The sequence below is a fragment of the Aotus nancymaae genome, unplaced genomic scaffold (genome assembly GCF_030222135.1).
Source record: "Aotus nancymaae isolate 86718 unplaced genomic scaffold, 86718_ANA_hifiasm-v0.15.2.pri h1tg000064l_1, whole genome shotgun sequence".
Classification (NCBI taxonomy): domain Eukaryota; kingdom Metazoa; phylum Chordata; class Mammalia; order Primates; family Aotidae; genus Aotus; species Aotus nancymaae.
In genome coordinates, this window is record NW_026988479.1 from 9,866,767 (window position 1) to 9,894,676 (window position 27,910).

At 40.2% G+C, this 27,910-nt stretch overlaps 1 protein-coding gene and 1 pseudogene across 2 annotated transcripts in view; one reads left to right on the forward strand and one right to left on the reverse strand.

Annotated features, from left to right (window-relative positions):
* Nucleotides 1-27,910, forward strand: part of DDX46 (DEAD-box helicase 46) — a 78,411-nt gene that overhangs the window by 36,451 nt on the left and 14,050 nt on the right. Inside the window, exons 14-21 of one of the 2 annotated variants that reach the window (XM_012438670.2) lie at nucleotides 3,082-3,246; nucleotides 4,219-4,381; nucleotides 16,070-16,263; nucleotides 19,576-19,713; nucleotides 20,367-20,516; nucleotides 24,532-24,708; nucleotides 25,994-26,212; nucleotides 27,595-27,739. In XM_012438670.2, the coding sequence (XP_012294093.1) occupies nucleotides 3,082-3,246; nucleotides 4,219-4,381; nucleotides 16,070-16,263; nucleotides 19,576-19,713; nucleotides 20,367-20,516; nucleotides 24,532-24,708; nucleotides 25,994-26,212; nucleotides 27,595-27,739 (1,351 nt within the window). The remainder of the gene's footprint in view (nucleotides 1-3,081; nucleotides 3,247-4,218; nucleotides 4,382-16,069; nucleotides 16,264-19,575; nucleotides 19,714-20,366; nucleotides 20,517-24,531; nucleotides 24,709-25,993; nucleotides 26,213-27,594; nucleotides 27,740-27,910) is intronic. The other variant, XM_012438741.2, reaches the window with a different exon arrangement.
* On the reverse strand, nucleotides 12,390-13,279 carry LOC105707744 (developmental pluripotency-associated protein 2-like; annotated as a pseudogene).

Genomic DNA, 27,910 nt, shown 5'->3' on the forward strand with positions numbered 1-27,910 from the left:
TAGCCTTTTCGGTTTATCCATCTGCTCTCCAAAAATTTATTGCCTATTATATGATAGTACATGTATTGTATTTAGATTTAGAAACTGCATTCTAAATGTGATGTAAATAGAGGAGCACAAAAGAGAAGAAACAAGATTGTGGTAATGCTTGAACCATGTGAGAAACAGTTAAAATAATATTCAGCTTTGGGTGGGGAATGGTGGCTTATGCCTTTATTCCCACTACTTTTGGAGGCCTAGGTGGGCGGATCAGTTGAAGTTAGGAGATCCAGGCCAACATGGTGAAACCCTGTCTCTACTAAAAATACAAAAATTAGCCAGATATGGTGGCGGGCGCCTATAATCCCAGGTACTTGGGAGACGGAGGCAGAATTGTTTGAACCTGTTAGGCAGAGGTTGCAGTAAGCCAAGATTGCACTGTTGCACTTAAGCCTGGGTAACAGAGCTAGACTTTATCTCAAAAAGTAATAATAATAATACTCAGCTTTGAGTATCGGATATGATAGCATCCTTTAACTCTGAACAAGTGTCACCTGAAAGCAGCATTGAATTTATTTTTTTGATCCCAAGGAGTACAACTGAACTGGGATCCAGTGGGGAAGTCATAGGGAGCTTGACCTGAGTTTCATTTGAAGAAGGATTGAATAAACGTTATTTAGAGATGAAGCAGATTGCTTTGTGAGGGAGTGGGGGCTGATATTGAATACCTGTTTCTTCCAGGTGTTCAAGCAGAGGCAAGGGGTCTGTCTGTGGAAAGAGAGTAAAGAGAATTAGTGTCAGATGGAACAGTCATGTGCCCTTTAATGTCTTTTCCCAATTATGTGAAATCTTAATTATAATGCTTTAGGTAGAGTAATTGATAGGGACTTTCTGACAAACCAAGTTCTTGTAGAGTGAGTTCAAAACAACATTTTCCATTGAAAGGCCAAGTGTGAATCTTTCCTTGCCATAAGTACATATAGATACATAAGTACATGTAAACAAAATAAATGATTGATTCAACATTCTCTCATGTATTTCTGTCTGTGTGCTTATGTACATGTATGTGGTTAATGTATGTTTATGTAAGTACATGAGAGAAATGCTGTATAATTTTTTGTTGATAACTAAAAACCTGCCGGAGACTGGGCATAGTGATGTATGCTTATGATCCCTGCATTTTGGGAGGCCGAGGCAGGTGGATTGCTTGAGCTTAGGAGTTCAAGACAAGCTTGGGCAACATGGTGAAACCCCTTCTCTACAAAAGATATAAAAATTAGCTGGGGCGGCAGAGGGGGGCGGTATGCGCCTATAGTACCAGCTACTCAGGAGGCTGAAGTAGCAGGATTGCTTGAGCCTGGGAGACAGAGGCTGTAATGAGCCAACATCATGCCTCTGTACTACAGCCCAGGCGACAGAGTGAGACCCTGTCTCAAGAAAAAAGAGGAAAATTTTGATTAGTTCGTGATTATTTTGTGAGCTTCATAGATTAAAAAACAGTAAGATTTCAGTGTCATGCAGCACCATTTGGAGGTGTAGCAACAAAAAGACACTGATGTAAATCAAAGCTGGTTCTATTGAATACAAAGCTGCACGCTGACTTCTACCTAGAGAAGAGTTGGCAAGCAGTAATGTGCTTCTAGGAATAATTCTATATTGAAAAAAATAGTGAAAATTGAGAGTTATTATTTATTTATTTTGAGACAGAATTTCACTTTGTTGCCCAGGCTGGAGTGCAGTGGCTCACTGCAACCCCTGCCCCCATGGGTTCAAGTGATCCTCCTGCCTCAGCCTTCCAAGTAGCTGGGATTACTTGGCCACTATGCCCAGCTAATTTTTGTATTTTTAGTAGAGAAACTTTCATCATGATGGCTGGGCTGGTCTCGTAATCCTGACCTCAAGTGATCTCCCTGCCTTGACCTCCCAACGTGCTAGGATTATAGGCCTGAGACACCAACACCCAGCCTGAAAACTGACATTTGAATCTAGTAATGTGGTAACTTGGGAATCAGGTTCTCCCCTTCCCTAGGGTTTGCTGTTTTTTATGACTGTTATTGTTTATTATTTTTGTTTTTGATTGTTGTAGGTGGTCTGTGGCAAGAATTGCCCTGAGGTGTAAACTTGAGGTCATCTCATGTGTTTTCTGAGCCTGTGCCATTCTCTATGTGTTGTCACTTTGTAATTTTTTCTGGATATTCATTTGTTTTTGAATGTCCTAGTCTTTAATGTTTGGCTGTCAAAAGGAGAAAAATTAAGGTAGAGGGAAGGGGCATCAGACTTTTAAATCCCCTAGTAATCACTTCAGCTTGAGAGGCCCAGGACTGTAGTGGTTTGGAGGGTATGAATGCAACAATAACAGCCAATATCTCTTTGTCTTCACCTCTGATCAGAAGTACTAATCAGAACATAGATCCTCCATATTTGGAGGACAGAGTTCTTGACCACCCTGACTCCTATAAGCAGTGTACAGTTTGCTTCAGAAACGTGCATGCCTGCCTTCTGTGGGGCTATATGTGGCGGATGGTTAGCTGCTACTGTGCTAAGAGCCGAAAATGGTGGAAATAAGCCACAATTTATCTTCCAAGCTTTTCCCAGGAAGTCGCAAATCTTCCATAGACTCCAGAGTTCCATGGTGGTTACATCAGACAGATTCTACCAGCACAGTTGTCTAGTTATGAATACAGGTTCCTGGTGATTTCCTGCTCTGCCAACTTCCCAGAATCCTCCTCTTTTTGTCTGTTTTATTGTATATTCCTAGTACTGAGAACAGTACCTGATTCAAGATGGGTCTTTAATAAAAATGTATTGAATAAATGAAGGAAAACAGTGGTAGTTGGTTGTATCCTAGTTATAGTTTGAAGATAGACCACTGTATTTGTTGATGGATTGGTTGTAAGATGAGTGACAGAGATTAATCAAAGATGTCTTCTACATTTTTGGCCTGAGCATGTGTGAGGTTGTCATTTCTTGAGATTGGGAGACTGTGAGAGTAGCAAAACTGAGAGAGTTGTTCTCAAAAGTTCCTTTTACTTGGTTTTAACATTGCATAAGCTTGGAAGACTGTATTTACCATATTTATATAAAATGTTTTCTTTTTCTTAGGTCATGCGCATTGTGGATAATGTTCGTCCTGATCGACAGACAGTTATGTTTTCAGCTACTTTCCCCAGAGCTATGGAGGCTTTGGCACGCAGAATCCTGAGTAAACCTATTGAAGTGCAGGTTGGAGGCAGGAGTGTGGTTTGCTCAGATGTGGAGCAGCAAGTGGTGGGTACTATCTTTCGGAAATCCCAGTTTCCTTGATACTTAGGTAGTGTGTGTAACCCTTTTGAGATCATTGTTTGTGAGGTAGGCAAGATAATTTCTAAAATGAAGTCATATACAACTACTGTAGCCTTCAATATTTTACCAGATACACTTAACTATACTGTTCCATGGAACTGGCTGTTTAAAATGCTTTTTTTTTTTTTGATGGGTGCAGTGGTGGATGCCTGAAGTCCCAGCTTCTCATTTTTCGTAGTTTTGGGCTTTAGTGCACTATGCCGATCTTTGTCCATACTAAGTTCAGCATCAATATGGTGACCTCCTGGTAACAGGGAAACCACCAGATTGCCTAAAGATGGGATATTCAGCCCAGGGCAGAAAAACAGAACAAGTCAAAACTTTTGTGCTGATCAGTAGCTGGATCACACCTGTGAATAGCACCTTAGCCATAGTGAGCCCCTGTCTCTTTAAAGACAAATAAAATTAAATGTTCGTTTTAGTTTCTCTCACCAGAAGTAGCAAGTGGTGAATGGTGAGCTGATACATAGAAATGTTACATTCTAGACAGGCATAGTGGCTCAAGGCTATAGTCCCAGTACTTTGGGAGACCAAGGTTGGAGGACCACTTGAGGCCAGGAGTTGGAGACTAGCTTGGGCAATATAGTGAGAACCCTGTCTCTACAAAGGAAAAAGAAATGTCACATACCTGTTTTATTTCTTGGTTACTGGGATATGAAATTAAGAGCCAGAGAGAACAGATAATCATATGCCCACATTTGCAAGACTGTTATACCTAGAAAGTTTACAATTCTTTTTGGCTCTTATTATTTGCAGTTAAAATTAACATTTTCCTAGCCTTTGGTAAAGATATAGCAAGATATTGTCATTTATTCATTCACCACAAATGAATATTTCTGTCCAAGGGATCTGTTTGCATTTTCACTCCATTAACTTGTTACAATATGGTGTTTTCAGATTGTGATTGAAGAAGAAAAGAAATTCTTGAAGTTACTTGAGCTTCTAGGCCATTATCAAGAGTCAGGATCTGTCATTATATTTGTGGATAAGCAAGAACATGCTGATGGTCTTCTGAAGGATTTAATGAGAGCATCTTACCCTTGCATGTCTCTTCATGGAGGTAATTATTAACTTGATTCACACATAAAATATCTATTTAGTACTTGACAAGCATTGTGCTTTGTGTTCTAAATGATATTTACTTTGTTGTCTATAATTCAGAACTAAATTTTATATCAGTTTTTACTCAACTGTGCTCTGTGGGAGTAAGTATAATTTTTGCCTCATCTAAGAGAAAGAAAATCATACAGGCATACATTGGTTTGATCAAATTCTATCACCCTTTATCAACTATGGAGGAATTATATGTAACTTTTCTCTGTGTTATACCCTTTCCATTGCTCATGCTATCTGTAGGTTTTCATGATTCACTTTAAGGAGCTTTTACTGAAATCTCAAAGTAACATTTTAATTTCTTGTGATACTGCTGTTGTTACATATGTGTGGAACTAGAGCACAAATCACAGACCAGGAGCAGTGACTCATGCCTGTAATCCTAGCCCTTTGGGAGGCTGAGGCGGGCAGATTACCTGAGGTCAGGAGTTCGAGACCAGTCTGGCTACGTGGCAAAACCCTGTCTCTACTAAAAATATAAAAATTAGCCAGTCATGGTGGCACGTGCCTGTAATCCCAGCTACTTGGGAGGCTGAGGCAGGAGAATTGCTTGAACCTGGGAGGCAGAGGTTGCAGTGAGCTGAGTTGATGCCACTGCACTCCAGCCTGGGCAACAGAGTGAGACTCTGTCTCAAAAAAAAAAACAAAACAAAACCCACAAAACACATGGAATAGATATAGTTTGAATTATTCTCATTTGCTAAATGTTCTAACTAGCTTAGTAATGAATCACTCCAAAATTTAGCAGCAATAGTTACTTATGTTGCTTATGAATCTTCAATTTGGGCAGAGCTCACCATGTACATCTCATCTCTGTTTCATGCTGTACCTGCTGGGACACAGTGGAGCTGGGCATCACTTACCAATTTACCTCACTTTATGTGGCTGGCAAATTGATGCTGGCTCTTGACTGGGAGCTCAGTTAGGCCTTGGTCACAGGCCCTGTGGGCTTCTCTATGAGGCTGCTTGGCTAAGAGGAAAGAACCAGAAGCTGGCTGACCAGATAAGGATGATACTGGAATTGGCAGAGCCTTCATTTCTGCCATGCACAATAGGTTGGCTACTACATTGTCCCAGATTCAAGGGGATGGAAGCATAGATGTCATCTGTTGATGAGAGAGTATCATCCCATATGCAGAAAAGCATATGGAATAGGACATATCTTGTTGTCATCTTTGAAATACAGTCTACTTCCAGTAGGCTTCATATGGGATAAAATTAAAGGGACTTTGAAGATTTGTGTTTGGTTAACTTTTAATGTTTCAAAATTATTATTTTTTTTATGGTAAATATTCACTACATAGGAAGTCCCACTCCCCTCCCCCTCCTACTTTTTTTCAGACAGAGTCTTGCTCTGCCACCCAGGCTGGAGTGCAGTGTTGCAATCTCGGCTCGATGCAGCCTCCGCCTCCTACCTCCTGGGTTCAAGCAATTCTTGTGTCTCAGCCTCCCGAATACCTGTGACTGTGGGTGCATGCCACCATGCCTGACTTACTATTTTTGTATTTTTTAGTAGAGGCGGAGTTTCGCCATGCTGGCCAAGCTGTTCTTGAGCTCCTGACCTCAGATGATCCACCTGCCTTGGCCTCCCACAGTGCTGGGATTACAGGCATGAATTACCACGCCTGGCCTTAGACTGTACCATTTTTTGTATATAATTCAGTGACATTAAGTACATTCACAGTGCTTCACTACTGTCTATTTCGAGAACATTGTAATCACCCTGAATAGAAACTGTACTATTTTAAGCAGAAAGTCTTTTCCCCCCACCCCTGAGCAGTTGTTTATAACCTCTATTCTGCTTTCTTTCTCTATGTATTTGCCTATTCTGGGTACCTCCTTTAAGTAGAATCATATATTCTCTGTCTTTTTGTGACTTGCCCTTTTCACTTAGCAAAATGCTTTCAAGGTTCATCTGTGTTGTAGCATTTGTCAGATTTCCTTTGTTAGGCTGAATAATATTTCATTGTATGTGTATAGAGTCAGCCCTTTATGTCCGTAGACTGCAGATTGAAAATATTTGGAAAAAAATTTGTCCTGAACGTGCACAAAATCTATTCTTCTTGTCATTATTCCCTAAACAATATAGTATGCAAACTATTTATTAATACGTAGTATTTACATTGTAATAGGAGGTTTTAAGTAATTTAGAGATTTTTTAAAGTTTTCGGGAGGACGTTGATGATATGGGCATATTATGCCATTTTATATAAGGGACTTGAGCATCCTAGGATTTTGATATCTGCCAGGGGTCCTGGAACCAATCCCCTGAGGATACTGAGGGATGACCATATTTGTTTATCCTTTTTCTAGCTACTATTCATTGTCTACCCACACATCAATTTTTCTTAGTTTTTCAAACATTTCAAATACATTGGAGAGCAGGTTATCACATTTCATGTCAATATGCATATCATTAACAGTAGTTCAAAACTTGTTTCATTTTTTTTTTTCTGACACAGAGTCTCCCCGTGCTGCCTGGGGTGGTCTTGAACTCCTGGGCTCTTGGAATTGTCCCTCCTCAGCCCCCTAAGTAGCTGGGACTACAGCAAAATTTGTGAATATTAAAAAAAAAAAAAGTCGTCTGGGCGAGGTGGCTCACACTTGTAATCCCAGCACTTTGGGAGGCAAAGGTGGGTGGATCACTTGAGCTCAGGAGTTTGAGACCAGCCTGGCCAACATGGTGAAACCCTGTCTCTATTAAAAACATAAAAATTAGCCAGGTGTGGTGGCAGCTGCCTGTAATCCCAGCTACTTAAGAGGCTGAGGCTGGAGAATCACTTAATCCTGGAAGGTGGAGGTTGCAGTAAGTGGAGATTGCACTGTTGCACTCTGACCTGGGCAACAAAAGTGAGACTCTGTCTCAAGAAAGAAAAAGAAAAAACGTCTTATAGATAAACTAGTGAAATGTACACAGATGAGTTTTCACAAATACATATAAGCTGTGAAACCTAAACACCTATTAAGATACAACCCTAATCTGGGCACAGCATTGCATGCCTGTAGTCCCAGCTACTCAGGAGACTGAGGTGGAAGGATTGCTTGAGTCTAGGAGTTTGAAGTTAGTCTGGGCAACAGTGAGACCCTATCTCAGAAATTTCTCTCAGTTTATCTCTGTCCCTACCCGTCCAGAGTTGACCACTTTTTTTTTTTTTTTTTTTGATATGAAGTCTTGCTGTCACCCAGACTGTAGTGTAGTGGTGGTATCTCAGCTCACTGCAACCTCCTCCGCCTCCTAGGTTCAAGTGATTGTCCTGCCTCAGCCTCCTGAGTAGCTGGGACTACAGGCATGTACCACCATACCTGACTAATTTTTATATTTTTAATAGAGACGGGGTTTCGCCATCTGGAAGCAGCACCTACCTCCAGTTTAGTCATTTCTGTTGGACCCTGGGGGTGGGGACTGCTTCCAGTATTTTGGTTGCTTTAGCCACATGCCACAGAATACACCATAATCAGGTTACAGAACAGTTCCATCACTTCCTAAAAATCTCCCTCATGCATCTCTATAAAGGTAATTAATTATAAAGGTACCTTTCCCCATCCATAACCCCTGACAACCACTCAGGTGTTCTTGTTCGTGTTCTTTTTTCTTTTCTTTTTTCTTTCTGAGACAGAATTTTGTTCTTGTTGCCCAGGCTATAGTGCAATGGTGCCGTCTTTGCTCACTGCAACCTCTCTCCCTCCCAGGTTCAAGCAATTCTCCTGCCTCAGCCTCCCCAGTAGCAGGAATTACAGGCATGCACCACCACGTCTGGCTAATTTTTGTGTTTTTAGTAGAGACAGGGTTTCGCCATGTTGGTCAAGGTGATCTTGAACTGCTGATCCCAGGTGATCCACTTGCCGTAGCCTTTCAAAGTGCTGGAGTTACAGGCTGAACCACTGCACCTGGCGTCATGTTCTTTTAAAAACATTTGCAGGCCAGGTACAGTGACTCGTGCCTGTAATTCCAGCACTTTGGGAGGCCAAGGTGGGCAGATTGCTTGAGTCTGGGAGTTTGAGACCAGCCTGTGCAGCATAGCAAGACCCCCATCTCTGTAAAAAAAATTTTAAAAACTATAAAAAGTTAGCCTCCTAGCTACTCAGGAGGCTGAGGTGGGAGGGAGAATTGTTTGAGCCTGGGAGGCAGAGGTTGCAGTGAGCCGAGATTGTGCCACTGTACTCTAACCTTGGAGACAGAGTGAGACCCTGTCTCAAAGGAAAAAAAAAAGTTTGCAAATGGAATCCTACATTTTGTAACTTTTTGTGGTTGGCTTTTTTTACTTAGCTTAATGACTTTGATATGCATCCAAGTTCTTGCACAGTTTATTCTTTTTTTTTTTTTTCCTTGAGATAGTTTTTCTCAGTTTCCCAGGCTGGAGTGCAGTGGTGCTATCTCAGCTTGGCTCACTGCAACCTCCACCTCCCAGGCTCAGGCACTGCTCCCACCTCAGCCTCTTGAGTAGCTGGGACTACAGGCATGTGCCACCATGCCCAACTAATCTTTTTATATTTTTGTGGAGACGGGATTTCACCATGTTGCCCAGGCTGATCTCGATCTTTTGCAATCCTCCTACCCCAAACTCCAGAGTGTTGAGATTACAGGCCTGAGCCATAGTGCTTGGCCTATAGTTCTTTTTTTCTTATTACTGAGTAGTATTCATTGTATGGATTTATCACTGTTTGTGTATCTGTTCATCTGTTTAAGGACATTTTGGTTGGTTGTTGTTTTTTTGTAACTGTGAATAGAGCTGCTATTATTCAAATAAAAGTTTTTGTGTGAATGTCGGCTTTCATTTCTCTAGGGTAGATAACAAAGAATGGGATTGCTAGGTCATATGGTGACTATATCTAGGGATGCTATTACTTTTTTTTATTCTGTGTGGGGTTCATTTAGCTTCTAGAATCTGTAAATTTATGTCCTGTTCTGAATTTGGGAAACTCTTGGTTGTTATTTCTTCAGGGTTTTTTTTCCTGCTTTATTCTCTTCAGTTATGTGTATGTTTGACTTCTTGATACTGTCTCATGTATCACTGATGCTTTGTTCAATCTTTTTCAACCTTTTTTCCCCCTCTGTCTTTCAAATTGAATAATTTATTTCTTCTTCTTTTTTTTCTTTTTGGGATAGAGTTTCACTATTGTTGCCCAGGCTGAAGTGCAGTGGCGCGATTTTGGCTCACTGCAACCTCTGCCTCCTGGGTTCTAGCGATTCTTGTGCCTCAGTCTCCTGACTAGCTGGGATTACAGGCATACGCTACCACGCCCAACTAATTTTGTCTTTTTAGTAGAGACAGGGTTTCACAATGTTGGCCAGGCTCCTGACATCAAGTGATCCACCCACCTTGGCATTCCGAAGTGCTGGGATTACAAGCGTGAGCCACTGTGTCTGGCTGGGATAATTTCTTATATCCTGTCTTCAACCTCACTGTTTTTTTGGATCATCTCCTATCTTCTGTTAGGCCCATCCAGTGAATTTTTGAATTCAGTTATTGTATTTCTTTTTAGTTCTAAAATTACAAATATGTTCTCTTTTACATTTTCTTATTTGTCTAATTAGATGTTTTAGGCATTTCTTGTAAGCATTTTTAAAAAGTCTTGATCATCATTATAATATGTGCTTTGAAATCTTTGTTAATTATAACATCTGTGTCATATTGATGTCAGTCTCTAGTTTGTCTTTTCTCTTGATTTTTGTTTTATGGTTTTTATCTTTCTTTGTATGTCTAGTAATTTCCATTTGTATACTGGACTTTGTAAATGATCCATTGTAGAGATTCTAAATTCTCAATTCTCTGATGTTCCCCTCAAGCATTGTTTTGTTTTTGTATTTTTGTGGTTTCCAAATAGGGCATTAACTTGGCTGAACCCAAACTCTGTCTTCCTTTAATAGGCAGCATCTGAAATCTCTTATTTTACTTTTTAATTTTATTATTATTTTTTAGATGAAGTCTTGCTCTGTCTCCCAGGCTGGAATGCAGTGGCACAGTCTTGGCTTACTGTGATCTCTGTCTCCCAGGTTCAGGGGATTCTCCTACCTCAGCCTCCAAGTAGCTGGGACTACAGGTGCACACCCCCACGCCCAGCTTATTTTTGTGTTTTTGGTAGAGATTGGGTTTCACCCTGTTGGCCAGGCTGGTCTGGAACTCCTGACCTCGGGTGATCCACCTGCCTCGGCCTCCCAAAGTGCTGGGATTACAGGCATGAGCCACTGGGCCTAGCCTTGAAATCTCTTAATTTTTCTTTTTTCATCCCAACTGCTTAGATTTTGCCTCATGAATCTGTACCTTAGGGGTCAGCCAGATATGTTGGCAGCATATATATGCACAGTTGTCGATTTCTGCTCCATTCGTTTCAGGGTTTATCTCCTCTGTTTCCCAGTCCACAGTTTGTTTTGAACACTTTCTAATGGTTTCTCTTGTAAGACTGTGAGTTTCTGTTCAAGTTTTGACTTCCTCACTTGGTCTGTGTAAGGCCTGCCCCTAACCAAAGAGTTTGAAATAAGTAAGTAAATAAATACAATCCTCTACATGTAACCAGTGCAGTACTTTCTTCCAGGCGTTATCTTTCTTCCTCTGCTGCTTTTAATCACTCTCTGGTGTCTCTATGTAGCTGCTCTTTATTTTGCCCAGAATTCTTAGTTGTTACCTGCTGGAGGGCTTGGTCCAGTATGAGTTTCTCCTACATTGTTGGAAATGTGTGTTTTTATATAGTAAGGAAGTTGTTTCCCATAATGCTTGTCTTTAATACTCCTTTTATCTTTTTTGCCAGGATTGTATCATATCATATACTTAAGCCTCACTCATAGGCAAAGAGAATAACAAATGATTCTTTTTGTTTGTTTGTTTTTTTGTTTTTTGAGACAATGTCTTAATGTCTTGCTCTGTCTCCCAGGCTGGAGTGCAGGTGTGGGATTGCAGCTCACTGCTTCCTCAACCTCCAGGGCTCAAGCTGTCCTCCCACCTCAGCTTCCTGGATAGCTGAGACTACAGGCACGAGACACCATGCCTAGCTAAGTTTTGTATTTTTTTAAAGATGGATTTTTGCTATGTTGCCCAGGGTGATCTGCCCACCTTGGCCTCCCAAAGTGCTGGAATTACAGGCATGAGCCACCGAGCCTGGCCGAACGTAAGAAAAAGTATTATTCTAGGACCTCTGAGAGTCCCTGAGATGTCAGGAGGTTTGTGAGGCTATATGTATTTTCATAGTAATCCAGTGATGTTATTTGCCTTTTTCACTCTCATTCTCTCATTAGTGTATAGTGTTTGCTAGGGGCTAAATGGCATGGTATATTGTGACAGATTGAATACAGAAGATAGGACATTCCAATTATCTTCTGTTAAGCCAGACTTGAAAAAGATTGGCAAAAATTTGAATCAGTGCCATTTGTCTTTTTTTTTTTTTTTTTTTTTTTGAGACAGGGTTTCACTCTGTTGCCCAACGTGGAGTGCAGAGGCACTATCACATCTCACTGCAGCCTGGATCTCCCTTTGGTCAGATGATTCTCCCACCTCAGCCTCCCAAGGAACGTGGACTATAAGCACGTGCCACCACATCAGGCTAATTTTTGTTACGTTTTAGAGAGGGGATTTTGCCATGTTGCCCGGGCTGGCTCATTTGTCTTAATAAATTATGTTACTGTTTTGGGAAAAGTTATTTTTCACAAAAATGTCCTTTTTATTTTAACATGTAATTGCTATGTGTTTCTTTTTTATTTTATTTTATTTTATTTTTTTTGCTAATTGCAGCGACTTTATTTTAATGGGTTTTCAGGCGTACAGAAAGGGGCTCTTTAGATGGGGCTGTGTCACTAGTTAACCATCTTCACTGTGGAGTCCTAGTCACTATGATTTTGTTTTGTAGATCACGAGGATTCATTCAAATTGTCTCCTCTTCTATTCCTTCATAATAGGGTAGGGTACATGGTCTGAAAGTACATTCCTTCCTTCTCTAGTACATTGTATTCAAGCAGGTCGTTGCTACTTCTGTATTGTTATTAATCTTTTCATCATCTTATTCCTCTTAGCACAGTTGAGGCATAACATATTATCTTCTGTGCCTGGGGATGGGAAAATGCAGGCAGGTAACAAGAAGAGAGAAATCATCCTCCTGTGAGTGTTAGGCACCCAGGCCTGACCTGCATGAAACTGCAGGCATACCCACCCCTTTGTGTCTGCCAAGAGAAGTTGGCCGTGGACCACACACCACCTGACACCAGAAGCTTGCATCAAAAAGGCCTCAGCAGAAACATGAATGGGACATAAATTCACAGCCTTAGGCTGAACAGCTCTTGCAGCAATTCTTGCCCACGATGCCAACATGTCTTCCTGCGCTGAAATTACCACTTCAACTGTATTAGTCTTTTCTACTCTCTCACATTCATTTCAAAACTTTTCTGAAGCCTTGCTGTCTTGCCTTCCATTTCCTGGAACATTGCTATACTCTGGTCTCTTGTGACATTTCAGGCATATCTTGCTGTTGTTCAGGGCAAGCATGCCTATGGAGCCTCAGATAAACTTCTATTTTCTTGCCCTTCATATTCAAACCAAGTTCTTGACACCAGTTCTGCAAAGTGTCCTGGCACACCTTATTAATGGGAGGCAAAATGGTTGGCAAGGGAGGGGCCTGTATTTTGCATCTAGCCTTTTGTGGAGCTGTAAATTGTTCATTTGCTTGAAGTAGATTGCCTTGTTTGTATTTCTTAGGCTTTTCCAGTTTGACATTAGAAGTTAAAGAAACACTTGGTTCCATTTGTTCCATATTTGGGTCATCTTTAAGTGGCACCAATGTCAAAATCACACTTTCCTCACCATCTACGTCCCCCCTCAAAGAAATTCTTCTTACTGTTACCCAAATTTGAGTCTGACATTTTCAGCAGCACCCCTGTCTTGTCCATTCGATGATACTTTTTTAAAAAATTAGGCCGGGCACGATGGCTCATGCCTGTAATCCCAGCACTTTGGGAGGCCCAGACAGGTGGATTGCTTGAGTCCAGGAGTTCGAGATCAGCTTGGGAAACCTATGTGTTTCTTTTTTAGTCTTTCAATTTTTATTATTCACAACATCATTTTTAAAATTTAGCTTTCTGACTCTGTGCTTGTGCCTTCAACACTTTCACCATGAGTTGCTGCTCCTTGATAAGGAAAGCATGCTTCATCCTGTCATGAACACATTTAACACATATGGAATCACCATAGGCTCTGCTGACATGCTTTTTTGTTTTGGGCATTCATGTAAGAACGTTAGGTCTCATAGCACAAACCCCTTGAAGTCTGCCTGGGCACATGCCACCTGCAGATTTTGGTGCTTTCCCAACTTTCTTGGTATAAAGGTAAACAATTCTATTACCAGGGATTCCAGACAGCTTAGTTTTGTTAAAGGCTGCATTGTAGAAAGCCTATGACAGGCAGTATATCAAATGCTTGACCATTCCGAGTGCCTCTAGACAGTGCCCCCGGAAGAGGAACTGTACTTTTAAACAAATCCAATATTTAAAAATTTCCTTAGTTCTAATTTCTTTTTTTTTTTGAGATGGAGTTTTGCTCTTGTTGCCTAGGCTGGAGTGCAGTGGCACGATTTTAGCTCATTGCAACCTCTGCCTCACAGGTTCAGCCGATTCTCCTGTCTCAGCCTCCTGAATAGCTGATATTACAGGTGCCCGCCACCATACCTGGCTAATTTTTTTGCATTTTTAGTAGAGACGGGGTGTCACTATATTGGGCAGGCTAGTCTCGAACTCCTGACCTTCCAAAGTGCTGGGATTACCGGTGTGAGCCACTTTGCTCAGCCTCTCAGTTCTAATTTCTCAAACATTAAGTATTGATAGATAAGACCTCAACTAAAGCTCTTTGGGTTTGGGTCCCTATTGATTTTAAGAGTGTAAAGACATCATGAAGGCCAGACGTGGTGGCTCATGCCTGTAATCCCAGCACTTTGGGAGTTGGGCAGATCACCTGAGGTCAGGAGTTCAAGGCCAGCCTGGCCAACATGGTGGAACCCCGTCTCCACTGAAAATACAGAAATTATCTGCGCATGGTGGCAGGTGCCTGTAGTCCCAGCTACTGGGGAGGCTGAGGCAGGAGAATTACTTGAACCTGTGAGGTGGAGATTGCAGTGAGCCAAGATTGTAGGTAACAAAAATGAAACTCTGCCTTTAAAAAAAAAAAGTCCTGAAAACAGAACGTTTGAGAAGGGCTGGTTTACTCTAAGCTTGATTCACTCTTTGAGACTGGGATTAGGCCCATTTCCCATTTGATGTATACCTGACCATGTATTGGGTTGGTATATGAACAAAATTGGGGTTATTTTAAAAAGGAAGGGGGTTCATGGTTTTTGGGTTAATATTCCATATGCTGCTTGAGTTAGCATATTGTATTCAATTCCAAGGAATCAGTTTTATGTGATTATGTTAGTAGTCAGGATACCTTGGGCTAAAGTAAAAGTTTTGGTATTTTCAAATTACAAACTTAAATTTATATTGATACTTATTTCATTACATTTTCTTGAGAGATTTTTTTGGTAAAGTGTTAGATTCCACTTTCTTTGACAATGATTCAAATACTTTATTTAAATCCTTGAAGAGTGCATTTAAAATTGTAGGTAGTAGTAGGAATTAATATTGGCAATTATTTACATGCTAAACAGTCTGTATGTTAAGCCCAGATTTTCTGTGAAATCTCCCATGAAAGCAGGAGTTTTAAGCTTTGAGAATTTATCTTATTTCCTTCTCTATTACCAGAGTTTCCTGGGAACCTCATCATGAAATATTTTGTGGCCTGAGCATGTTATAATAGAACTTTTTGGTATTTTATACTCTGCTTTATCATTAATACTAAACCTCTTTGGGTCACTTATTTAAGAGAGATCCAGTTGGGTACATTTAAACCAGTACTCCTCAAACTTTAATTTGCATGTGATAATCACTGAAGGATTTTGTTAAAGTGTAGATTTCAATTTAGTAGTTTGGAGTATAACCCTACATTCTGCATGTCTTTTTTTTTTTTTTTTCCTCCGAGATATAGTCTTGCCTGGTTGCCTAGGCTGGAGTGCAGTAGTGTGATCTTGGCTCACTGCAACCTCCACCTTCTGAGTTCAAGCAATTCTCCTGCCTCAGCTTCCTGAGTAGCTGGGATTACAGGCACACACCACCACGCCTGGCTAATTTTTGTATTTTCAGTAGAGATGGGGTTTCACCATGTTGGCCAGGCTGGTCTTGAACTCCTTACCTCATGATCTACCTGCATTGGCCTCCCAGGTGATGCTGCTCTGGTCCTTGGACAAAACGGAGTAGCACGGCTCTAAATAGCCTACAGAGAAAGGAGAAAGATCTAAATCTTGTCAGTATAGGCTGAATGTAATGTTTCTGCCTTTTCTCCCTTTGGCTCCCAAACAGGTGGTAAGTTAGTTTCTGATATTCGACTTTTGCAAATATAAGCCTTATATAGAAGAAAGGGGACAATACAAGATCAGAGTTGAAAGATTCATAAATGAATTAATAGCAATAACCTTTAATCTTGCCGTTAATTTTCTTAGCCTGTTATTTTCTATATTTTAGGAGTTGGATATGTCAGTTTGCTCCTTATTCTGAATTTAGATTCTTTCTCTGTCAGAAGAAATGGGAAATTTAATTTGGGCATGTTTTATAACTCTTTACTTGCAGGCATTGATCAATATGACAGAGATAGCATCATAAATGACTTTAAGAATGGGACCTGCAAACTTCTTGTGGCTACCTCTGTTGCTGCCCGAGGTCTAGATGTGAAACATCTGATTCTTGTAGTAAATTATAGCTGCCCCAATCATTATGAGGATTATGTGCACAGAGCAGGGCGGACTGGAAGAGCAGGCAACAAGGTAAAATCATTTTGTTATAATTTATCGCCATTATATTAAAATACAGGTGTTTCTTTAGTATTTTAAGGAGTAAATAGGAGTTATGGAGACATTTTGAAAATTTGTAATCCATACAGTGTGAAGAGTAGTTGATGTTTATAATTTATGTACATGTATAGTTCTAAGTATTGTTCAGATTATCAGATACCTAGCAGCTCTTTATAGGCAGATACTGTTAACAGTTTGTGTTCCCTTTTAGGTTTTTCCCCTCATGCCTAAAAATTTCTATACAGATGTTCCTTGATTTATGATGGGGTTACAGTGTCCTGATAAACTCATTGTAAGTCAAAGATGCGTTTAATATACCTGACCTACTAAACATCATAGTAGCCTAGCCTATTTTCAACATGCTCAGAACACTTATATTAGCCTAAACTTGGGCCTAATCATCTAACACAAAGCCTATTTCATAATAAAGTATTAAATATTTCAAGTAATTTATTGAATACTGTACTGGACATGAAAAACAATGGTTGTATAGATACTCAAAGTACAGTTTCTACTGAATGTGTATCACTTTCGCACCATGGTAAAGTTGAAAAATCATAAATTGAATCATTGTAAGTCGGGGACCATCTGTATACACATACCCATAAATGATTATACTTCAGGATCTTTTTTAAAAAAACATGGGATCATTAAATATACCCATCTCCACACCCTACCAATTTCTCCTACTCCCCTCTTTCTCTCTCTGTCAGTCGTACATATATATATTACTTGCCTTTTTGACTCACTTGTATTCTAGAAACTGTATAGGTCTAACTCATTTCTTCTAGAGGCAGTAGACTATTCTGTTGTTGGAGTCATTGATTCTGATGTATTTAATTTTCTAACCCTGTACATTGCATAATAAAGCAGTAAATAGTATTAATATGCCATAGCTTACATTAATGGATAATGTATTATCTGCCAGGTACTGTTTAAGTGTTTTACATGTATAATTTCATTTTATCCTTAAAACTTCCTTTAAGGTAGATAATATTACTCTGTTTTATAGATGAGAAAAATTCATCCACATAGAATTTAGTTCACCTGCTTGTACACATTTAATAAGTAGTAATGGTATTTATTCTTTTTTGTTTTTTTAAGATGGGGTTTCACCCTGATGGCCAGGCTGGTCTTGAACTCCTGACCTCAGGTGATCCACCCACCTCGGCCTCCCAAAGTGCTAGGATTGCAGGCGTGAGCCACCACGCCCAGCATGATATTTATTTGTTTAACCTATTAGGAGTCAAGAAAAATTTTTGGTAAAGGGTCATGTACTAAAAATTGTATACTATTTGGGCTCTGTCACATATTCTCTTTGTCTCTCCTTCTCTATGTACATGTGTGTTATTATGTGTTTGTAACACTATAAAAATGTAAATATTTGTAACCCGGGGCGGTGCAAAAGCACCATAGGTCAAAGGTGGTGGCTATTTAGATATTTGTGAATTAAAATCTTAATGTTTTAAAATTTTTAACAGATGACTGTTTGGGTGAGATTTTAATTTTGTGGAGATAAGGTCTTGCCGTGTTGCCCAGGCTGGCCTCAAACTCCTAGGCTCAAGTTATCTTTCCATCTCTGCCTCCCCAAGTGCTGGGATTACCAGTGGGAGCTATTGCACCCATCAAGGTCAGATTGTTTTGTGAAGATAGCAAACCACTTTTCTACTCCCAACTCTGGTCTGTCTTTTGTGTGAACCAAGAAGTTGCTGGGAGTATGTGAAGCCTTTGGCTTTAGAGAATTCCAGAAGGGTGGTATGACTGGTCTCATTTTTGCAGAAACAGTTACAAAAATAAGTATATTAAAACAACTCAACTGGGTAGTCCCAGCTACTTGGGAGGCTGAATCAAGATCTCTTGAGCCCATGAGTTCAAAGCTGCAGTAAGCTATAATTGTGCTACTGCACCTCTAGCCTGAGTGACAGCAAAACTTTGTCTATAAAAATCAAACAAACAACCAAACAATTTATTATGTATATATAATCAAGCATATATTTCCATACGTGTATCACACACATTTTTATATCTTTTATTGATCTTTAAGAAAAATATGGATAGCTATGTCCTAGGACATTAACTTGATGAGACTTGTGTAGTAGGTAGCAGAGGAAGGAGATGCAAGCAAAAAGAGAAAAAATAGAATATATTAAAGAAAATGGGCCAGGCACAGTGCCTCATGCTTATAATCCCAGCACTTTGGGAGGCCAAGGTGGGTGGATAGGTTAAGCTCAGGAGTTTAAGACCAGCCCTGGCAAAATGGTGAAACCTCGTCTATTCAAAACGTACAGAAAGTTAGCTGGGCATGGTGTCTGTAGTCCTGCCTGTAGTCACTCCTATAGTCCCAGCTACTTGGCCAGTGCCCAGGCTAGAATGTAGTGGCATGATCTTGGCTCACCGCAACCTCTGCCACCCAGATGCAGTCTTACCACCTCAGCCTCCTCAGTAGCAAAAACAGAGTGAAGAGTGAAACTATGTCTTTAAAAAAAAAAAAAGAAAGAAATTAGCCAGGCATGGTGGTGTTCACCTGTAATCCCAGCTACTGAGGAGGCTGAGACAGGAGAATCGCTTGAACCTGGGATGCGGAGGTTGCAGTAAGCTGAGATTGTGCCACTGCGCTCCAGCCTGGGCGATAGAGCCAGACTCCATCTCAAAATAAAAATAAAAAAAAAAGGAAAAGCAAAAGACCACACAATTTTGCATTTGTGTAAAATTGCATAGATTTCTTTCTTTCTTTTTTTTTTCTTTGGAGACAGAGTTTCCTCTTGTCACCCAGGCTGCAGTGCATTGGAGTTATCTCGGCTCACTGTAACCTCTACCTCCCAGGTTCAAGCGATTCTCCTGCCTCAGCCTCCCAAGTAGCTGGGATTACAGGCATGCATTACCACACCTGGCTAATTTTTTTGTATTTTTAGTGGAGAGATGGGGTTTCACCATTTTGGTCAGGTTGATTGCAAACTCCTGACCTCAAGTGATCACCCACCTTGGCCTCCCAAAGTGTTGGGATTACAGGCATGAGCCACTGAGTCCAGCCAGTTGCATGTATTTCTACCTCTGTATGAAGAAATTAGAAATTTTCTAATTTACTTGTGTTATTTTAAAATATTAAACTTGGATATTTTACTTTGAACCATTTAGTAATTTAGTAAAACTCTTGTGGCTTTTAAAATTATTTAGTAATGTTGTCAATTTTGAGGATTTATTAGGTGGATCAGGTTTTATCTTACTTGTGATCTAGGTATGATTCATCTTGTTAGTGTCTAATAAATGCACTTTTTCATCCATTAGGGTTATGCTTATACTTTTATCACAGAAGATCAAGCTCGCTACGCTGGTGACATAATTAAAGCTCTTGAATTGTCAGGGACTGCAGTGCCTCCTGATTTAGAGAAACTGTGGAGTGATTTCAAAGATCAACAGAAAGCTGTGAGTTTTTTAACCCATATTACTCTTCTAGAAATCATTAATGTGACTAAACCTTGATTATTTAATTCTTGGAAATCTTTTTTTTATTCAATACTTGGAAATTTTGATAGGACTATTTTTTTTTTTTTTGAGACGGAGTTTTGCTCTTGTTACCCAGGCTGGAGTGCAATGGCGCGATCTCGGCTCACCACAACCTCCGCCTCCTGGGTTCAAGCAATACTCCTGCCTCAGCCTCCCGAGTAGCTGGGACTACAGGCGTGTGCCACCATGCCCAGCTAATTTTTGTATTTTTTAGTAGAGACAGGGTTTCACCTTGTTGACCAGGATGGTCTCGATCTCTTGACCTCGCGATCCACCTGCCTCGGCCTCCCAAAGTGCTGGGATTATAGGCGTGAGCCACCGTGCCCGGCCCGTTGGACTATTTTTATTTCTGTCTTAAGAGAGGGGAAAAGAAGTGAAAGCCATTCTGTCTTTTGCTTGAACTTAGTATTTTGTGATGTCTATGTAGAGCTCTTAGTTTATCTTACATGCTGGATGAAGTGTGTTTATTACACAGCCGTACACCACCTTGAAAAATATCTTATTAGTATGAATTGCTAAACATAAAAGTTTTTACCATGAGATTAACTTGCTTTGTTTTCTGTTTTTGAAAGGAAGGGAAAATAATTAAAAAGAGTAGTGGGTTCTCTGGTAAGGGATTCAAGTTTGATGAAACAGAACAAGCTTTGGCTAATGAGAGGAAGAAGTTACAAAAAGCAGCTCTTGGTCTGCAAGATTCAGATGATGAGGATGCTGCAGTTGATGTAAGTTCGATTATTCTCTCATTCTTAATTGAAGTGATTATTTCTTTTGTACTGGAGGTCTTGTCATATGCTTGTCAAGATAACTAATCATTGGAAACCTTCTTTGGGAGAGGATGGTTCTAGAATAGTTTTGGGAAATCTGCCTAGTACATACCACTACCCCTCCTCTTGATATATAGACCACTCATTAGCACATCAAAGGATGTGAAAAAAAATTTTTTTTTGATCTGGAGTCTCGATCTGTCACCCAGGCTGGAGTGCAGTGGCGCAATCTCAGCTCACTGTAACCTCCGCTTCCCAGGTGCAAGCAATTCTCTTGCCTCAGCCTTCTGAGTAGCTGAGATTACAGGTGTCCACCACTATACCTGTCTAATTTTTGTATTTTCAGTAGAGACAGGGTTTCACTGTCTTGGCGAGGTTGGTCTCAAACTCCCAACCTCAAGCCATCCACCCTTCTCGGCCTCCCAAAGTGCTGGGATTACATGTGTGAGCCACCGCACCCGGCTGTGGATATGAAAAGTCTATAAGGAAGCTTGTTTAACTTTGTTAGTTAAACCCAGAAATTCCCCAGCTTATCTGATCACAGAACATTTTTTGACATATACGCTAAACTTAAGCTCAGAAAACATGGTTGGAAATCAGGAATTCAATCTGATCTTATCATTAGGAAATTGACTCCAGGAAAAGATGTTAGGTCCAGGACCATAGTAGAAGTTACACAGAGTCAGGACCAGAACCCAGGTGTTCCATTAACCCTAAACCATTTATTTCTAGAATACCATACTAGCTCAAAATGTTATAAAGTATTTATTTTTTTATTTTTTATTTTTTTTTGAGATGGAGTCTCGCTCTGTTGCCCAGGCTGGTATACAGTGGCATGATCTCGGCTCAGTGCAACCTCCATCTCCAGGGTTCAAGCAATTCTCCTGCTTTAGCCTTCCGAGTATCTGGGATTACAGGTGCCCCTGCCACCACACCTGGCTGATTTTTATATTTTTAGATAGAGATGTAGAGATGGGGTTTTGTATTTTTAGGTAGAGATGTAGAGATTGGGTTTCACCCTGTTAGCCAGGCTGGTCTGAAACTGCTGACCTCAGGTGATCTACCAGCCTTGGCCTCCCAGAGTGCTGGGATTATAGGTGTGAGCCACTGCGCCTGGCCAGTAAAGTTATTTTTAAATTTATCTGTTGCCACGAAACAAATCAAAACTTAGCTGGTTAAAGCAATAAACATTTATTATCATAGTTCCTGAGGGTCAGGAAATCAGCAGCAGTTTAGCCAGGTAGTTCTGGCTTAGGCTCTATGAGATTGCAGTCATCTGCAGGTTTGGCTGTTGCTGGATGATCTGCTTCCAAGATGGCTAATTCACTCTGATGTTTACTGGATGCCTCAGTTTTTCACCTCTTTGCTTGTCCTTACCCGCATGGCAGCTGGCTTTCCCCACAGTGAGCAATCCAGGAGAGAGAGCAAAGAGAAAGCTTTAGTGCTTTTTATGACTAGTCTCTGAAATTATACACTGTCACTTCCACTTTATTATTTGTGGGTTTTGTTTTGTTTTGGAAACAGAGTCTGGCTCTGTCACCCAGGCTGGAGTGCAGTGGCACAAACTCAGCTCACTGCAGCCTGTGCCTCCTGGGTTCAAGTAATCTTCCCACTTCAGCCTCCCAAATAGTTGGTACTATAGGTGTGCCACCATGCCCTGTTAATATATATTTAAAAATTTTTTTTTGTAGAGTTGAGGTCTCACTATATTGCCTAGGCTAGTCTCACTCCTGGCCTCAAATGATCCTCCTGCCTCAGCCTCCCAAAGTGATGGTATTACAAACATGAGCCACCATGTCCAGCCATTCTATTAGAAGGAAGTCCTTAAGTCCAGCCCACACTCAGGAAAAAAGACTATGAATTTGTAGCCATGTTTTAAAAACATCTGTCACTTCTTTACATTATGGTAGTTCCCCCTTATCTGTGGTTTTTGTTTCCATAGGTTAATCACAGTCTGAAACTATTACAGTATTTTGAGAGAGAGAGACCACATTCATGTAACTTTTATTACAGTATATTGTTATAGTTGTCCTCATTTATTATTGTTAATCTCTTACTGTACCTAATTTATAAATTAAACTTTATCATAGTTATGTACGTATGGGAAAAAACAATGTATGTCTTTGTGACACTATCTGTGTTTTTAGACATCCACTGGGGTTCTTGGAATATATTCCATGTGAATAAGGGAAGACTGCTGTACTTTTAACTTTTTTAAAAAGAAATCTCATGATAAAATATGGTGATTGTTTCTTTGGGTGTTAAAGTAATATATAATTTTATGAAAAATGTGAACAGTACTTAACATGAATAAAATCAAAAGTAAGGTTAGCTCTGTCTGCTAGCATTGTATACTTCCCCCATTCCTGATTTTATGAATTTGTTCAGATTGTAATACCATGCATGCTATTTAATTTAAAACAGTTTTACTCAGGTAAATGTTGAGTTTTAAAAGTAGTTGATAAACTAACCCCCTGTTGGTTTTTTGTTTTGTTTTGTTTTTATGAGACAAGGTCTCACTCTGTCAGTCAGGCTAGAGTGCAGTGGTGTGATCTTGGCTCACTGTAATCTTAACCTCCTGGGCTCAGGTGATTCTCCACCTCAGCCTTTTGAGTATCTGGGACTACAGGCATGTGCCACCATACCTGGCTAACTTTTATATTTTTTGTAGAGATGAGATTTTGCCATGTTGCCCACACTGGTCTCAAACTCCTGGCTCAGGTAATCCTCCTGCCTCGGACTCCCAAAGTGCTGGGATTATAGGCGTGAGCCACTGTGCCTGGCCGTAACTAAAACCCCTTAATAGGTAATGAATGTTTTAGGAAGAATCTAAGGCTGGGTGTGATGTCTCATGGCCTATAATCCCATCAGTTTGGAAGGCCAAGGTGAGAGGATAGCTTGAGCCCAGGAGCTCAGTACTCTCCTAGACAACATAGTGAGTGAGACCTTGTCTCTATGAAAAGTTTTTTAAAAATTAGCTGGACATGGTAGTGCATGCTGTGGTCCCAGCTACTCAGGAGGCCGAGGTGTGAGGATCCCTTGAGACTAGGAGTTAGAGGCGACCCTGTTTGAAAAAAATCAAAAAGCTAAATGGACTGTTTTTATTTCTGTAAAAGACTTTTGTAAATTAACCTAATTAAATTTTAAGCCCTAAAGAAGCTTTTCTGTGCATTTGAGATCTAGAAGATATAGCTTTATTAATCTAATGTAAATTTCTGAAGGGGCTTGTATTTCTATAGTCAGTGATATCAGTAGTCATTGTTGAGCAAAAGGCATTTTTTTAAAAGAAATGTACATAGCAGTAGGGCTCATGTGACTTCTGTCAAAGAAGAGCTTTCATCATTGCACTTGCCTTGATGCGGAAACAACCTGCATTTATTTCCTTTCTTGATTCAAAGGAATAAGGGAATAAGCCTTTTCTGGTTCAGTTACCCAGTTTTTAAGGCAAATCCAGTTGCGTTTTATGGGTTAGGAAGAGTTTTGAGAGCTTTGCCTTAGGAACGTGTTATACTACTCCCCCTGAGAATTATTGACTGTATTTTTAGTTGGCCACTGACCTTGAGTTATAGCCCTTTTTCCAGCCTCTTTCATTGCAGTATAATTTGGTCTCAAGGCTTGAGCCCTGGGGCAACTCAGCTGCATCATATTTGCTGTTCTGTCTTGACAGCACATGTTTCCTCATTTATTGAATAGGGATGTAGTTTCTGGGCCTCTCAGGAGTCTGATGAAGTGGTTCATGCAGTGTTGTTTCTCTGTTTCTGTTTTTCTTCCCACCATAGACAACTGATTTTTGAAATGAGACATGACTTTTAACAAATAGGTGGTATATTTTCCCATTGATCTATGTAGTAGGATTTGCATAAATATTTCCAGCCTGTTGGTGGAAACATTCCTTATTTATTTCTGTAGAATAACCTAATCTGGTATTTCTAATTCAGTTTTTTTACTAGTCCTTTTTTTCCTTTTGATCTAGATTGATGAGCAAATTGAAAGCATGTTTAATTCAAAGAAGAGAGTAAAGGATATGGCTGCTCCTGGAACATCAAGTGTTCCTGCTCCAACTGCGGGAAATGCTGAGAAATTAGAAATTGCTAAGAGATTGGCTCTTAGAATCAATGCTCAGAAGAATTTGGGCATCGAGTCTCAGGTATTAAGTAATTTGTTCCAAGTCCCAGTCAATACATTTTTTTTTTGAGACAGAGTATCGCTCTTGTTGCCCAGGCAGGAGTGCAATGGCGTGATCTCAGGTCTTAAGTAATTTGTTCTGAGTCTCAGTCAATACTCTTTCTTTTTTGAGACCGAGTTTTGCTCTTGTTGCCCAGGCTGGAGTGCAATGGCACGATCTCGGCTCACCATAACCTCTGCCTCCCGGGTGATTCTCCTGCCTCAGCCTCCCGAATAGCTAGGATTATAGTCATGTGCCACCATACCCGGCTAATTTTGTATTTTTAGTAGCAGCAGGGTTTCTCCATGTTGGTTAGGCTGGTCTCGAACTCCCAACCTCAGGTGATCCATCCACCTCAGCCTCCCAAAGTGCTGGGATTACAGGTGTGAGCCACTATACCCAGCTAATACTTTTAATAAGTTCTTTGATTTTATTTTTCACGGATTATGTTGAGCACAAGTAAACAAGTTGTCCTGGACATTGAGTTTGTGAGAATTTAACATTCTCAACATAGGATTTTTTTTATAATTGCATTTGGATGATTTCTCTAGTGCTGTTAACTGAGGACTTTATGCCTGTTCTAGACTTTCTAACTATTAGACATAGGTAGTTTTATAGAGTAGTATTTCGGTGGGTCTTAACAAAACCTTAAAGATGTATGAAAAATTCTGTTTCTTTATAAGCTTTCATTGGGTAGGTTATTGGGCATACAACTCCCTGGATGTACAAACACCTAGTTAAATGACTCAAATTAACATGGGCTTAAATGGAGAAATGTAATTTTTAAATATTTCATGATACCTTTTTCTTGGAAGCGTATTTGTTATTTTGAAGCTTTTGAGTCAGTCATTATCACGTTTTTAATGCTGGGTTGGGTCATGGGGATTAAGGAACTCAGTGATGGTAGTAGTATAAACATTCAAATTTGGAGGAATCTCCTAGGAGTTACAGAGTATGTAAATGATTTTGGAAATATTTACTGTGTCTGACAAGAGTTAGCTAATTATCAACTGCATCTCCATGATCTAGTAGAATATTTAATAGAGAGTTGAATGTTTTCCAGTTTTCTTATTCACAGGGAAAAACATTAAACTATGTTATAAATATATATTGCTAAATCACATATCAATGGGACTATGCATTAGAAAGGTGTTTATTTATTAAATTTGCATAAAAGTTAGTAGCTTTTCAGAGAATAATTTGTGGTGGGGTCCGAACTCTTATCTCTGCCCTCATTTGAGATTTAAATGTAAGTCTTCTTTAACTACAGGATGTGATGCAACAGGCCACCAATGCAATTCTTAGAGGTGGCACCATTCTGGCTCCCACGGTGTCTGCAAAAACCATTGCAGAACAGCTTGCTGAAAAGATCAATGCCAAGCTCAATTATGTGCCTTTAGAGAAACAAGAAGAAGAGAGACAGGATGGTGGACAGAATGAATCTTTTAAGAGATATGAAGAAGAATTAGAGATCAATGACTTCCCACAGGCAAGTAACAGTTTTAAACCTTTTTTTATTGTGAAGCAGAAAAAGCAAAAATCTCATCTTTAAAACCCATGAACATTTTAATAGCTACTTCACTTTTTACCTAAATGGAGGATATAACAATAGAAATTTGACTTTTATGAATATGTTCAAGGTACATTAGGATCTAAATGAACTTATGATGCAGGTATGTGTTAATAATGATCTTCGTTTTGTTTTTATTTTTGTTTTTTTGAGACAGAGTTTCGCTTTTACTGCCCAGGCTGGAGTGCAGTGGTGTGATCTTGGCTCACCAGTATGTGTTAATAATGATCTTTGTTTTGTTTTTATTTTTGTTTTTTTGAGACGGAGTTTCGCTTTTACTGCCCAGGCTGGAGTGCAATGGTGTGATCTTGGCTCACCACAACCTCCACCTCCTGGATTCAGGTGATTCTCCTGCCTCGGCCTCCCGAGTATGGGATTACAGGCGTGTGCCACAACGCCAGGCTAATTTTTTTGTGTTTTTGGTAGAGATGGGGTTTCTCCATGTTGTTCAGGCTGATCTTGAACTCCTGACCTCAGGTGATCTTCCCATCTTGGCTTCCCAGAGTGCTGGGATTACAGGAATGAGCCACAACGTCATGCCACCACGCCTATCCAAGAATGATCTTAATTAATTTTTTTTTTTTTTTTTTTTTTTGGAGACGGAGTTTCACTCTTGTTACCCAGGCTGGAGTGCAATGGCGCGATCTCGGCTCACCACAACCTCCGCCTCCTGGGTTCAGGCAATTCTCCTGCCTCAGCCTCCTGAGTAGCTGGGATTACAGGCATGCGCCACCATGCCCAGCTAATTTTTTGTATTTTTAGTAGAGACGGGGTTTCACCATGTTGACCAGGATGGTCTCGATCTCTTGACCTCGTGATCCACCCGCCTCGGCCTCCCAAAGTGCTGGGATTACAGGCTTGAGCCACCGTGCCCGGCCCCGATCTTAATTAATATTAACCATAGGGCAGGGTGCAGTGGCTCACACTTGTAATCCCAGCACTTTGGGAGTCTGAGGTGGATGGATCACTTGAGGTCGGGAGTTTGAGACCAGCCTGACTAACATGGTGAAACCCCATCTCTACCAAAAAAAAAAAAAAAAAAAAATAGCTGAGCATGGTGGTACATGCCTGTAATCCCGGCTACTTGGGAGGCTGAGGCAGGAGAATCACTTGAACCTGGGAGGTGTAGGTTGTGGTGAGCTGAGATCTCACTGCCTCAACAATAAGAGCGAAACTCTGTCTCCAAAAAATGTATATATATATTGACCATAATGTGATATCAGTCAGCCTAGTCTTTGTTAGCACTCTTGAGTTTTTTTGTCTTGTGAAGTGATTTTTGTTTTCCTTACCTTTTCTTTTAGACTGCTAGGTGGAAAGTTACCTCTAAGGAAGCTCTGCAGAGAATCAGTGAATACTCTGAAGCCGCAATTACAATCAGAGGAACATACTTCCCTCCTGGCAAAGAACCCAAGGAGGGCGAGCGGAAGATTTACTTGGCAATTGAAAGTATGTGCTATTGGTTCTGTTTCAGTCTTGAGTTTAGATCAAGGTTGATGTAGATGTAATAGATGCAAAGAGAATGTGAGGTCAGTTCTAGAGAACTGAAAGTAAGGAACACCTCTGAAAAAAAAATTTCATGTCATTTGAGGTCTTTATTTAGAAGTTCAGAAGTATGCA